The 14153-nt window shown below is 40.1% G+C and overlaps 1 protein-coding gene across 3 annotated transcripts in view; it reads right to left on the reverse strand.

The window, feature by feature from the left end:
• Positions 1-14153, reverse strand: part of wnt5a (wingless-type MMTV integration site family, member 5a) — a 65659-nt gene that overhangs the window by 2830 nt on the left and 48676 nt on the right. Inside the window, exons 3-6 of one of the 3 annotated variants that reach the window (XM_077568069.1) lie at positions 12602-12700; positions 10017-10178; positions 6722-6969; positions 2528-2820 (exon numbers count right to left, since the gene is read on the reverse strand). In XM_077568069.1, the coding sequence (XP_077424195.1) occupies positions 2528-2820; positions 6722-6969; positions 10017-10178; positions 12602-12700 (802 nt within the window). The other 2 variants (XM_077568084.1, XM_077568077.1) reach the window with 2 other exon arrangements.

The raw sequence follows: 14153 nt of genomic DNA on the forward strand, positions 1-14153 counted from the left end.
TACAAAATGATCCCCAAAATTGGGCTATTTGGTACAAAATGATCCCAAAAAAATTGGGTCATTTCTTCCTAAATGACAAAATCATTGGGTTATTTTGTACATAATTAGCCCCAAAAAATTGGTTATTGGCTACAAAATGACTCACATCATTGGGTTGTTTAGTGCAAAACGACCCACGATTTTTTTTTTAATTGGTAGAGAACAACCCCAAAAAAATTTTAATAAAAAAAACATTTGGTACAAAATGATCCCCAAAATTGGGCTATTTGGTACAAAATGATCCCAAAAAAATTGGGTCATTTCTTCCTAAATGACAAAATCATTGGGTTATTTTGTACATAATTGGCCCCAAAAAATTGGTTATTGGCTACAAAATGACTCACATCATTGGGTTATTTTGTACAAAATGATGCCCAAAAATTTGGTTATTTTGTACAAAATGATGCCCAAAAATTTGGTTATTTTGTACAAAGTGACCCAGAACGTTGGGTCAAATTAAACCAAGTGGCGGGTTGGTTTGAATCAAATTTTTTTCACCCAACTGTTTGTAGGGAAGTTTTTATTTTCAGTTGTTTCAAAAATGCTTAATTTTAGTTTTTATTAGCTTTAGTATTTGTTTTCAAAATTGTGCAATATACTGCTTTTAAAGTCAGATGCATCACAACCTTAAAATCTTAAAGCTAGGAAGGTCTCGCTTTCCATTCCTTTTTTGCCAAGTTGCCAACTTCCAAAGCAGTTTTGTGGCTTGAACTCCTGCTGAGATGTATTAAACACTGTCGTTCGGCCTGAGTTAAGTGACAAAAGCAGGGAAGCCATTTGAGAAAACTTGAGAGAGAAAAAACACGCAAGATTGTCGTTTACGAGCTACGGCATATGTTGATGCTTTTTTATTGGCTGCTGCTAGATGACGTCGCTTGTAGGTGACAAAGTTAAAACAACTACAACTCCCAGACAACTGTTCGACTTTCTTTCTTCCGGCTAACGACCGTGTTGTTGAAATAAATACATTTAAAATCAGCCTCAAAGGCTGAGGAATAAAATTTACAAAGATGAAAACGAATTACTTTTTCACTATAACTAGTTCGTTTTAATTAGTTTTGTAAATATAAACTGTACTTTCAGTTGTCTTTTTTTTTTTTAAAGCATTTTCCTTTTGTTAAATAAAAAGTTATTTCAAGTTTAGTTTTAGTTGTTTTGCCAGTTTTCGTTAGGGATGGGCGAGGACCGATATTTCAAAGTATCGGTATGCTTGACGGCGGAAAAAAAACGTTTTGTGCCTGTTCAGAAATTAGAATAGAAAATTGCCATTAACTTCATGCAATTTTAAGAATTTTTTTTTTTATAGGTCCTTCTCTTTTTAAAATGATCTGTCATTGTTTTGGGGGTGAATTTTATGCACAAGTGGTATTGGTGACTATCCAAGAGACAAGTACAGACGCTCCCCTACTTACGAACATTCGAGTTGCGAACAACGGTACATACGAACATTTCTGCGAGTACAGTATGTCGAAAAATGTTTGGAAAGAAATGCTGTAAGTTCGATTTTGTATTGCGCGTAGTGCTTCTTTCCGCCGCTAATACCGACGATTGGCGCTGTGAGAGCTCATTGGAGGCTGAGCAACGTGGCGAGGAGGAGGAGGAAGAAACGCCGGTCCCCATGAAGCAGGAAATAACTTTTGAAGCCGATTCCAGCGACGACGAAGAATCTCTCATGATATAAAATCCTCCTCTTCCTCCTCCTCCATCATCTCCTTAAGCATCGAGTACATCTTCCAAAAGTAAGTTAAACTTCATTTTATTTATCTTATTACGTACATGTACATACTGTGTGTGTGTGTCTCGCTCTCTCTCTCTAACATACGTAGTACAGTACTGTACGTATTCTCTCCATTTTATTAATTTTTTTTCAGTACAAACCAATGCAGGTTACTTGTACAAGCCTTAAACATACTTATATAAACATTCAATATACTTATATAGGCTTTAAACATAAATTATAATACAAAATATAGCACTGAAGCAACTTACGAACAAATTCACCTTACGAACGATCGTCCGGAACGTAACTCGTTCGTAAGGTGGGGAGCGTCTGTACTCATATTGGTATCGGTCTGAAAAAAGCGGTTATCAAACATCCCTAGTTTCCCTGAACTAAACTAACGTTGCTGCAGTCACATACTTGCATATTGTGTTCATGATCCGACAAGTCGTGACCCCGTGCATTTGTGCAACAAAAAAGTACAATGAAACAGTCCACTGTTTGAAACAGAACCGCCGAGATATCTTGGCTCCACGTTTGCTTTGAGGTGGTTTCAAGATGTTTGGGGAGGAAAATGAAACCCCAGAACTGTCAGAGTGATGCTATCGACCCGTCAGATCTCAGGCCCCGCGGGGGAGAGCAGACAGAGCTGTTGAATGTGATTGACCTGACTTGTCTCACTTCCAGCTTGGCCTTCTTTAAAATCACGCAGAAGGCAACAGCATGTGGATTTATAAAGCGTTTTTGAATGCGTGTGTGCGCACGTACCCGTCTCCCAGCCTCGTTGTTGTGAAGATTCATCATCAGCCGCGCGCTGTCCTGCGAGCCCTTGGGGTAGCTCTTCTCCCGCTCGCGAGCATCCACAAACTCCTTGGAGAATCTGTAGCCGTAGTTGAGGTTGTCTCCGCATCCCCCCCACAGCCAGTCCCGCGGCAGGTCTTTGGGCCGAGCGGCGCGGCTGCAGCCGCAGCTGGACAGCTCCCCCTCTCGGCAGGCGCGGCTCACCGCGTTCACGACCCCTGCTGCGCTGATGGCGTAGGTGAAGGCCGTCTCTCGACTGCCTGCGCACAAGCGATGACAACAAAGCTTTTCATTTCGTGTAACTATGTTCAATTGACATGGTTTGACCCAGATTTCTATTCAATGTTGATGCAATGTCAGTTATTGCAGAGCACTTGATCAGTTCTGCAGGCTTTTAGTCAAACATGTTGAAAAGTGGAATTTGGTTTGCTATTGCTGGGCTTGAGCCAGGGAGTGGACAGCACCCTCCGGTGACAAAGAATTTGCCCACAAAGCTGAGAGTTTTCCAAAATGAAAAACCGCAAGGACTCTTTCACATTGTCTGTCACCAATGACGGGTTCTGGGTTTTCTGCCCACCAACTCCGCCCGACATCATTATTTCCTATAGAGCAGTGGTTCTTGTCTGAGTTACCGAACCACACCAGTTTCCTATGCACAGTCACCAAACCCTTCTTTTTTTATTGAAAAATTAAATGTGATATTTTTTTTTTCAAATTTAAGACATACTGTAGGTATGGGTTTTACTGTGAACAAAATGAACAGGGAGAGTAGCCTTTTCATCAAATCTAGCTCACTTCAACTTTAATTTAGAAAGTGTTTTGTTCTTGTATTCCCCTTCTCCATGCATCTTAACCCCTGGGCGTTATTTTATTTTGAAATAGCTTGGTCAGATCTAACAAAAAGCCAAAATATGGTCAAATAACGCACAGGGGTTAAGGAAGTATTCCTTAAGTTTTGCTAAATAGCTAGTTGTGCTGGACTAGAATTATTCAACTCGGCATTGCAAATCATGCAGTTAGGGCGATGACTTCAATCACTCAACTCTACCTCAGAACACAGAGGCAGAGGTAAAATTACCGAATGAACATTACCGAATACAATAGTGAGCTCTCCCCCCCAAAAAAAAAACAAACAAAAAAAAACACAGAGACAGCAGATACAATGAAAACATCAGCGGCCCCAGAATTGAACCCTGCGGAACACCATAAATTCCGTTGTACATGCGAATTTATATTGTACATATTTGGCCGACAACTTTCTTTTCTTTTCATTTTTTTTTAAAAATAGTAATAGTGTATGAAAGGATTACAACCATAAAGAAAAAGAAAAAATAAAGTCGAATACCGAGCGCACCAAACTCCCTGAACTGAAGCACTGATAGCAAGCAAGTGTGTTCACCTGCAGCCAATGATGGCCAAGCAGGGTGCGTCATCACGAACTACATTAGTTGGATGTGTGTGTCAAGAACCACTGCTATAGAGCACGGAACTCAAAATGCACCTCAGTCCTTCGGAGCTCACCATGATCACCAAAGAGCAAAACTGTGGACAGAAAAATATAGAAAATGTCTAATACAAAATGGAACTGCGCATCATGCAGCCTTGCAGCCAAAAAGCAAGTATTGTAATGACAAAAGCAGAGAGAGAAAGAAAAACTAGACAAACTGAAAAGATTTGTCAAAGCATGGATGGAAAAATGCGCCGGTAGAAACTCAAACACGAGGCATCAAAAATGACGAGGAGCAGTCCGGGTAAGGACGCCTGTTAGAAAGGTTGAGATCCATCCAGCTGGGATATCCTGGAAGGAGTGCGTTGGAGAAGGGAGGATTTATTACTCAGATGTTTTACTTTTTTTAATTCATCCTTTGAATATTGGCCTCGGTTCAGACTTGTCGACAGACTCAAGTGTCTTCTCCCTTGCCTTTAAACCACCCTGAAGAAAAGCAGCAAGGCGGAGGAGCTGAACCCAACTCCTTCAGTGCTGCTCCGAGCTCGGTTTTAAATCAAAAGTAGTTTCCTCGGACAGCAGGCAGACAGTCAGACCATGAGACCAACATGGAGGGGAGAGCACGTCTATATGCCCTTGAGAGGGCTTAAAAAAAAGAGAGGAGGACTGTGACGGAGCAAGTATGACAGTGGTCAACCACAGCCTGTTTGTCTGGATCAGCCACACCCCCTGCACTACTTTATAGTGCAGTCAAATGTACATTATTCAGCAAAAAAGAAACTCTCTCAAGAAGAACAGACCATTACAAAGTGCTTGAATGGAGTCAAAAGCACCACAAAGTAAATTATATTCCCCAAAATCGGCAATAATCTAGAGACGTATCGTTCCAACCATGGCCTATTAATGTAAAAACCGTCATGGAAATGACATATCTATAAACGACAATAAATATATATACAACCATACATATACATTTCTACATATATACGTGATAGCCTTTATGCGATCATTACTTTTTTTGTCCGATGACCGATCAGCCAGATAAAAAAAAAAAAAAACGCAAATTGATTTGATCAGAAGATGGAGCAATACATCTATTTAAACAACTTTTAGATTTGCTCTAGAGCAAATGAGGTAATGAGGCCTGGCCTGACCCACGAATAGCACCAAAAAAAACATATAATTGACGGCAATTGCACACGGGGAAAATGAATAAACAAAAAAACACTGATAATTGAACATTGAATAAAACGTAATGACTTATTTTGCAGAGCTGATCAATGACGTTGTTGATCGATCAGGCAAATTAGACATTACAGCCGATCACCAATTTAGCATAAAATTCAATATATCAGCCAATCCTGATCCAGGCAACACAATAGTGTAAATAAAATACATATATATTAGGGGTGGGCATTTCTCCACAAAAGACAATTCATTATAGTTTTCAATACGCGGGGTGCAAAACGATTCAAGGACAGTTCAATTTTGAAAGTGAAACGATTAGATTCGGTTTGACTCGGTGGGATTACGATTCGATTAGGTACAGCTCAGCTCAACAGGGTATGATGCACTTTTTTGTTATCATTTTACATAAAGTAATTTCTGGACTACAAGCCGCTACTTTTTTCACTTGCATTCAACCCTCCGCCTCATACAAAGGTGCGGCTTATCCATCAGACCACAAGGGGACGCGCTATAAAGGAAGCGCAAGAGCGTCAGGCAGAGCAAAACAAACCAAGTGAGGAGAGACAGAACGAGAGCGAGCGACAATTTGTGCCCTCATTATGGAAAAGAAAGTAGCGGGAACCCGGTGCGGTAACATTAAAACACCTGCGGCTTATAGTCGGGTGCGGCTTATATATGTAACAAACTCGCGTATTCCCCAAATTTAGCTAGCGCGGCTTATAGTCAGGTGCGCCTTGTAGTCCAGAAATTACTGTACATTTGAATGTACTTGCCAGTAATGTAAATATGCCATTTCTTTCTAAGATAGATTTTTTCCAATAAAAGACGATTCGATATATATTTCAGTATATTTCAAAGTGCAATGATTTGATATGATAAACTTGCATGTTTTAAATCAGAAAAAAAAAAATTCAGGTCCAAAACAGTTTTTGCAACACACCTAATATATATACACATACATAAACGTATACATATATACACATACTGTATAAACACATTTTCTAGATCTTTAGGTAGCTGTAACTTTTCAGTGCCCAAAAACGTACAGTTGGTCCCCAAGCAGTGAACAAACGTAGAACTTTCAGAGGCGACAAGCCGTCGTACCCGTAAACAGAAGACATACATTCCTCTTGCCATGTCAGACAAAACTAAGAAATATCACCACGCAGCAACACTGCTGACATTACAACAACCGTTTTGCCTGGATTTATTATAATCCATCTGGAAGATTATGATCAATAAAACTTGACGTCAACTTTTTTTCCCCCCACCCTTTCCTGAGATGCAGGCACATATCCAAAGAAAACATTTAGTGGTTTTATCCGAGCACGGTTCGTAAAGTTCTGCTAGCTTGAATGAGAGATCAGAACATCCGCACTTAAGTCAAACACGTTCGTCCTCATTTTTTAAACTTGTCTCTCACCCATCAGAGAGAAAAAAAAGATACTTTTCTGCTATGTCACATATTAAAGTGAACCAAGCACACCACATGCAGAAAACGTTTGTATAGCCTCCATCCGGCTTACCTATTTGCATGACCCGTCCAAAGACGGACGAGTTGTCCACCGTGCTGCAGTTCCAGCGCCGATGTCGGAACTGGTACTGGCACTCCCTGATGCCGGTCTTGGCGCCTTCGCCGATGTACTGCATGTGGTCCTGGTAGAGCTGGCACAGCTTCTTCTGGCCCTGCGAGAGACCCGCCAACTGGCTGCACAGAGGCTGGGCGCCGATGATGTAGGCCTCCGGGATCAGCAGCGGGTTCATGGCTAAAGACCTGCGGGAAAAACGGGGGGGGGGGTGTGGGGGAGGACAGCATGTAGGTCAGGGGTCAGCAACCTTTCCTGTCGCAAGAGCCATGTTAGGCCAAATAAATCATTAAAAAAGCCACAAAATTTTTGAACATTGTGATGAACGAAGCAGTGGGTTATTTTTAGTCGAATGTACTGAGGGACGAAGAGCTTATTAGAGCTGCACAATAACAGAAAAATATGCAGCATCCACTACTTTGAGATTCATTTTTTTCTACCTTTTTTGGATTATTTTTTTAGTACTTCATACATTTTTAGACTTTTCTGCCTTTCTGTTAAATTTCTGACATTTTTGGCAATTTATGGACATATTTTCTGCATTTTTTGGGGGGGACATTTTGGGGAAATTTTGTTCTCCCTTTAATGGACATTTTATGGTAATTTTCCGCTTTTCCTCTTACTTTTTGGATAGTTTGCAGACACTTTTTGGACATTTAAAAAAACAAAAACTTTTCATCTATCTTTCACCTCTCTTTTTTCCAACAACAAACATTTTGAATCTATATTTTGAATATTCAATTATTCATTTCCAATTTAAAAGATGTGTGCAGTTTGTCACTTGTTTACTCGCGACTGCCACCTCTGGCCCAAAACGTAACTGCAGCATCTGTGTCAGGCTCCTTCATGGTGCGCGTGCGAGTACGTGCACCATCTTAAAGCGACAGCCACAGTTGACAAACGAAGACGTGACTTCAATTGAGAAAAACTCCGCCCCTCCCCAAAGAAACTGTGGAGTGTGAGGGTCCGCACACTCTACTCTACTCTAATATAGGTGCAGTCAGAGTAAAACAGACAGGGCTCTTCGTACTCATCTGGGCATTGGTGGAGCATGCGCGATGTAGAAAAAGCTTTATATATTACCTTTTTTAAACTGCACAATGATGCTAAAATAATTTATATATATATATATATATATATATATATATATATATATATATATATATATATATATATATATATAGCTTCAATCCCGTACCATCCCAAGCAAAAGAACAAACAAACAAAGATAATCAACAGCTGATTGTTTTTCTGTCTCTCAGACTTGGAACAATTTGTTTTTGCGGCCAAATCCTCGAAACAGCCTTAAATCTTAATGACATTGCATTGAAAAGTTATGCGATAGGCAGGGCCAAGCACGCAAGTGGCGGGGCAGAAAAGAAGTGCACAGTAGGAAAGAAGGAAATGAGGAGGAACAATAAGAAGTTGAGCACTTTTGAGGGTCTAAAACAGTTTAAATAAAGAAAAGCTCAACTCGCATGTTGAAGAGCTGGGAGCAGTTCAACTAAAGAGTCAATGTCCCATGACTGAGTGTTTCTTTTTACAGCTTTTGGAAGCCTTTCACCCCCCCAACAAAAAAAAAGCAGCATATAAATTAGCCCTTTACTGGATTTCTCTCCTACTAAAACGTTGCATTCTTTTGAAATAATCCAGCACACTTTTCTATCTTCCGAAATCTACACTCACACCAGCTCAATCGATGAAGATGAAAGCGCCCCCCCCCCCAGTTTTCTCACACAAGCCGATGTTCCACATTTTCACGGCGCAGCTTGCGAAATAACCATTCAAAGCGGGATATTAAGAAATCGCAGCACCGCTTCGGGCATCTGGTTCCAGGCCACGGGACAATCCCAGCAGCCCATCCCCGAGCCCCTCGAGAGAGACAATTAGCCTCTCGTGTAACTTGATCGAGCGGGGGAACTGCAACGGAACACACGCACGCACACACACGGAAAATATAGACGCTATGCAGACATGCTAACCCCCCAAATCATTTACCCCTGACGTTCCTTCAAACAGGAAACTCAAGGAGAGATACTGCAGGGTCAGCTTGCGAGTCGGCCTGTGACCCAATACTCAACTGGACAGCATCGACGTGAATAGAAACTAGAAGTGCAACGATTAATCGATAACTATTCGATTATTAAATTAATCGGTAACTATTTTTGATAATTGATGAATTGTTTAAATATCTTGTCTTTTAACGTAAAATTGTCCAAATGCTCGGAATTTCAGATCCTCAACAGAATTTTTTTTCAGATTTCTGTAATCCTCCATGAAAGATGGGTTGTCTTTGGTTTGAACCAAAATAAAACAATTGCTTTTACTTTGAAAAAAGATTTTCCTCACGTTACAGACCAAACCAGTAACTACATCATAATTTATTTATTTATTTTTGTCCACTACCAATTTGAAATGATGGTTTTTAAAATAAAAAAAAGGGATAGAAATGTAAACATTTTAATCCAATTTATCGATTAATGGAAATAAAATTGACAGATTAATCAATTAATAGTACTGGAATGATTGTTAGTTGTAGCCCTAATACAATACAAAAACTTTTTTTTGCTCATTGCAACAAGATGTCATGGTTGGCCTTTACTTGATCAACTGAAGCAAATGTTCATTTTTTTGAGCCGAGATTTTGGAAACATTCAAAATGACATGCAGTGACAAATGCAGCAACTTTGATGGCACAAGACACAATTAAGTGTGCATTCACCTGTTGCCATTCAAACAACGGAATAAGTCAGGTTTTCTTGTGAGTACGAATATCAGCTTGCCCTCAATTTCAATGGGATATTTCAATCTTCATAATTTTGGGGACTTTTTAAAAAAAATAAAAATTATGTAAAAAATATATATATGGATGTCTGGTTCAGTAAAGATTGCAAGGAAGAGCACAAATAGTTTTCCCTTTATACCCAAATACCCCACACACATTTAGACTCAGAACAATGAAAACCACAGTAATTCTACATTTATATAATATTCACAATTTTGTCTTGGCAAGAAAATGGGGTGGAAAAAGGTCTTCTGGAAATGTTAATATGCAACAGTGAGCATGTTGTGGGACTTCATATGTGGTCTAAATGAAGCCAAGTAGACTTTTGCCAAAAAAACGACTATAGAAAATCAGCAAAATGGGCTTACATGGTTACAAATGTGACAAGTCAAATGCCACGCAGCACAGAAAGGAAAAAAAAGAGGAAAAAAAAAAAAGTGAAATACGCACCACCAGGAATTGGCCTCCACCACCACCTGCATGAGGAGTGTGAGGAGTGTGAGCGCGAAGACGCAGTGTCTGGAGTCCAACAAGCTGCCCGGGGGCCAGCAGGCCGGACGACATGCGCAATCCAGTCCCAACTTCATCGTCACCGAGGGATGACACACAAACCTGTATACAAACACACAAGTGCAGCAAATAGTTTCAGGGGATGTAAGGCCACACACACACACGTGTGCTATAGTGTCATAAGTGTGTGAGCAGACTTTTTACAGCTGAGAGTGTGAATCACACATGGATGCGGGGGCCAGCAAGGACAAAAGGCCATGAAACCTCACTATGACGCATTCCTGACAATTTACTTTTTACTCGCAGAGTTTAGAATTCTTATACATGACTAAGATTTCAAGTAATGTGTATGTTGAAAATATTTTTATATATACACACAGTACAGTTAATGCATTGAAATGAGCTCATAACGGTTTGATTACAATTAAATTGAACATAATAAAAAGGTGTTAGATTCATATGAAACGCCCAAAACAGATATGTGCCATTTTTAATAAATTATACAGTATATACACATTATTAACGTGAAAGTAGCCTATAAAATAGTGAAGTGGGAGCAAGCACGTCTACAGCGATGGTGCTGCGTGAGGCCTGTGATTTTTATTATTATTCTTTTTAAATATAGGCCTATATAAAATAAGGCAAACTTAAGAGGTGGGTGGGGTGAATCGATATATAATCGTGACAGCCAAAAAAATCTTGCGGTGAGAGGCTCTAGTTGATCACGCGAGATTTTCTACAACATTAGGACTCGGCAAATAAAACTAATTAATTTCACCAGCACTCCCTCACGTACAAGCGCGTCTCCACGCCGGATCGAACTTTAGGCCGATATTCACATTTTAAATACAATTGGTGCTTTGATGCCAACACAAATCCCCAAGACTTCCACAAGCGCAACAAAGTCACACGTGCTTGCAATTAGGAATTGTATTTGCAGCCAATCACGTTAGTCGATTTAATTTTAAATTTAACGAATAATTCTTGCCATGTATTTTGACGCTCATGCGTTTAATTGCACTGGAATGGCTTGCATAGAATTGGAGGCGCTTGCTGGCTTCTGCCGTCGGTGACCCCTCCCGCCCCTTGGAAAACATTTGACCCCAACAAAAGTGGCCCTGCTCGTTGACCTGTTGACTGATAACTAGCACGGCCATTTGTGGTGCTAAAAGTGGCGTCGAATTGAGCGCACGCACTTCCGTTAGAGGAGCGGCGTCGAAAAGGATCACAGAGACTCGAAGGGACAAGTCGTTTATATTCAGAACATTTATACAAAATTATTTCAAGTTCATTTTGTTGTTACATTTCAAAACTATTTTAAAATAGCAATTAAGAACGACACAGGCCAAAGTCTAGCACTTCTGTTTTTAATTTCAACCATTTGGATTTGTTTATTTTAATTGAAGCAATTATGTCTCTTTAATCCCTTAATGAGCCTAATGAAATAAAAACAATAACATTTCACAAAGTTATTTTTCTCTTTTCGGTTTCTTCCGTGCTGATGTTCAAACCAGGAGAGGGAGCCAATTGCTACGCTTTCATATAACCTACAGCAGCAGACAGTAAAAAGCTAACTAAAAAAAAAAGTTATATTCAGATTAAATAGCTTTATATTCGTATTTTCTTAATTATAAAGTAAAATATATATATAATGACATATTGCACATTCAAATAAGTGCACTTGTAGGTTAGAAGAATTAAAGTTGCAGTGACTCAGAGATGTTGTACACTCACGGAGCTGGAAGATGTAATCCACCTTCTGCAGGCGATGTCAAAGCAATAATCCCAGTGCTATCCCAGGTGGATAATTTATTTCCTTTTTCTCGCTATCCCAATCTGGCTCGAGACAAACTTGACAGTTCTTCAGTTAACACCCCCAAAATAATCACAAAGTTAAAAAAAAAAAAAAAGTCGATCCTTGCGCCAAGAAAAAAAAAGCATCAAAATTTGATCAAAGATTTTCAATCAATTCAATTGAGCAGTTCTTTCTCAAACACACAGAAAAAATGTAAAATCGTCACACTTGAAGCGACAAATGTAAGTGCCCGTTTTATTTCACTATTTTAACCAGGAGGGGGGGAAAAAAAGTCATGTACACAATTTGGGCAGATTCTGCGTGAAGGGCATCCAATAATAAAATAAAAATAAATAAATCCCAGCCGCGTACGGTTTCAGGTGCGAAAAGATCCACACGTTGCTCCGCGCCACGAGCGACTTCTCAATTCAGCTTCCATTCTTCGCCAGAACGTCTCTGACAATCCGCGAGTCCAAGCAACCATTCATCCGCTTCGCAACAGTGGGTCAGATCCACACCAAAGTGCTCCAAAAACACCAAATCAAAACTAAGTCCCAAACGGCGCTGCTTGGCGCGTGCACGCTGCCACGAGGAGGCAAAAAAACAAACAAACAAAAAGCAAAAGCAGACGATCTCGAGTGTCGTCCTCCCGCGCCGCGTGCGTGTGCTCGAGTGCAGCAGAGTGGAGACGTCTTGTGCTCCCCTCTCGTGATTTGTCTCCCTCTCTCACCTGCTCGTGTGGCCTCCGAGTCCTCCCACAAGGCGTCGTGGACGCGCGAGGCCTCCTACGCCGCGCATGCGCAGTCTCTCCCACGCCGCAGACAGAACCCTTGAATTGAAAAAGGAGAGGGCGGGACAGGCTGTAACAAAACAAAGCTCTCTATTACCTAAAATAAACTTGAAAAAGCACCTGAGGCTATTAGCTTATCCATTCCAGAGCAGAGCTAGGATTTTCCCCTTCAGCGGATCCAATTTCGTCCTGGCAAAATGGTATCTATGCTTTTACAGGCTGCTCTCATCACCTGAGTCCTCTCCAGGACGGCGGCCTATACTGTAATTATTATTCTATGTTACATGATCTACAAACATGCAGCACAGATATTCTCAACTAGAATGTGCCCAAATAAATAATTGCTGTATCATGGAGGACAATACCAGACTTAATTAAACAAATTAGCCATGTGTAGCCACGGGCATAGCAAAGTATAACTAATAGGGGTGTGCCAAAAAAATAGATTCTCATTTAGTACGATTTAGAATCGATTTTATTTAAATTATTTTATACTGTCTTCCCTTTGTTTGTGTATGCCTTTATTGGGAGCGCTGTTCATGTTGTACCCAATTTGGCCACTCAGGGGCAGTGTGGTTTCACACGGTCTGATACACTGTTAAGTTGTAGCCACATTAGAGAGTAGAAGGAAAAAGTCACGATCAAGTTATTCCAATAAAAGTTGTTGTTTTGCAGGGTGGAGCCATTCTTTTGAGTGATAAAAGGGCCGCGAGTAGCGCGCTAATTAGCATTAGCGAGTCAGGCTGGAGTAGATCATTACAATTCCTTGCACATCGACTAGATTGAAGCAAAAATCATCAATCAAATCATTTTAAAGCAAAAAACATTTTTAAAGCAAAAATCGTTACTAATCGAAAATAGATTCTGAATCGAATCGCACACCCAACGACTGACGATCTGATAACAACTGTGAGCAAAAATATCTCAGTTTCATCACAATTATTTGAAATATTTGAGTTTAAAAAAAAATCAATTGACTCAATCTATTTTAACAAACTGTTGAATATTTGGTATAGAAGAAAAGTGTACCATTTTAAGTTTTAATAAATGTTACCATTCCTTTGTTTGAATTCTTATTAAGTCACAGTTTCCCACCTATTTTAAGAAGAAGCCTGTGTGTTGTCCTTGCGTCTAACTAGTACCCGCTGGCACCATTTTTTAAAAACAATGCACATTAATCAAAAGTATAAAAAGGCATCCGTGTTTGTCTCTTTCGTCTTGCTCCCTTCCTCCTCCTCACTGCTCACCCTCCCCTCTCTGTTAGCTTAACTTCCTAGAAGCGGCTCGTATACGCAACTCTCAAGCAGCCAATCGTATTGTTCCCTACAGCCAGTATTAGCGATCGTTGGAATCCTTGACTTATTAAAACCTCGGTAAACCGCCAATCCGATAATCGGCCCATGCCTAGACGACACTAGTAAAAAAAAAAAAAAAAAAACTGTACTTTGATTAATATTGCGTTTGTAGAATCAAAATTAAATAGAACATTTAA

The sequence above is a fragment of the Vanacampus margaritifer genome, chromosome 1 (genome assembly GCF_051991255.1).
Source record: "Vanacampus margaritifer isolate UIUO_Vmar chromosome 1, RoL_Vmar_1.0, whole genome shotgun sequence".
Taxonomy (NCBI): Eukaryota; Metazoa; Chordata; class Actinopteri; order Syngnathiformes; family Syngnathidae; genus Vanacampus; species Vanacampus margaritifer.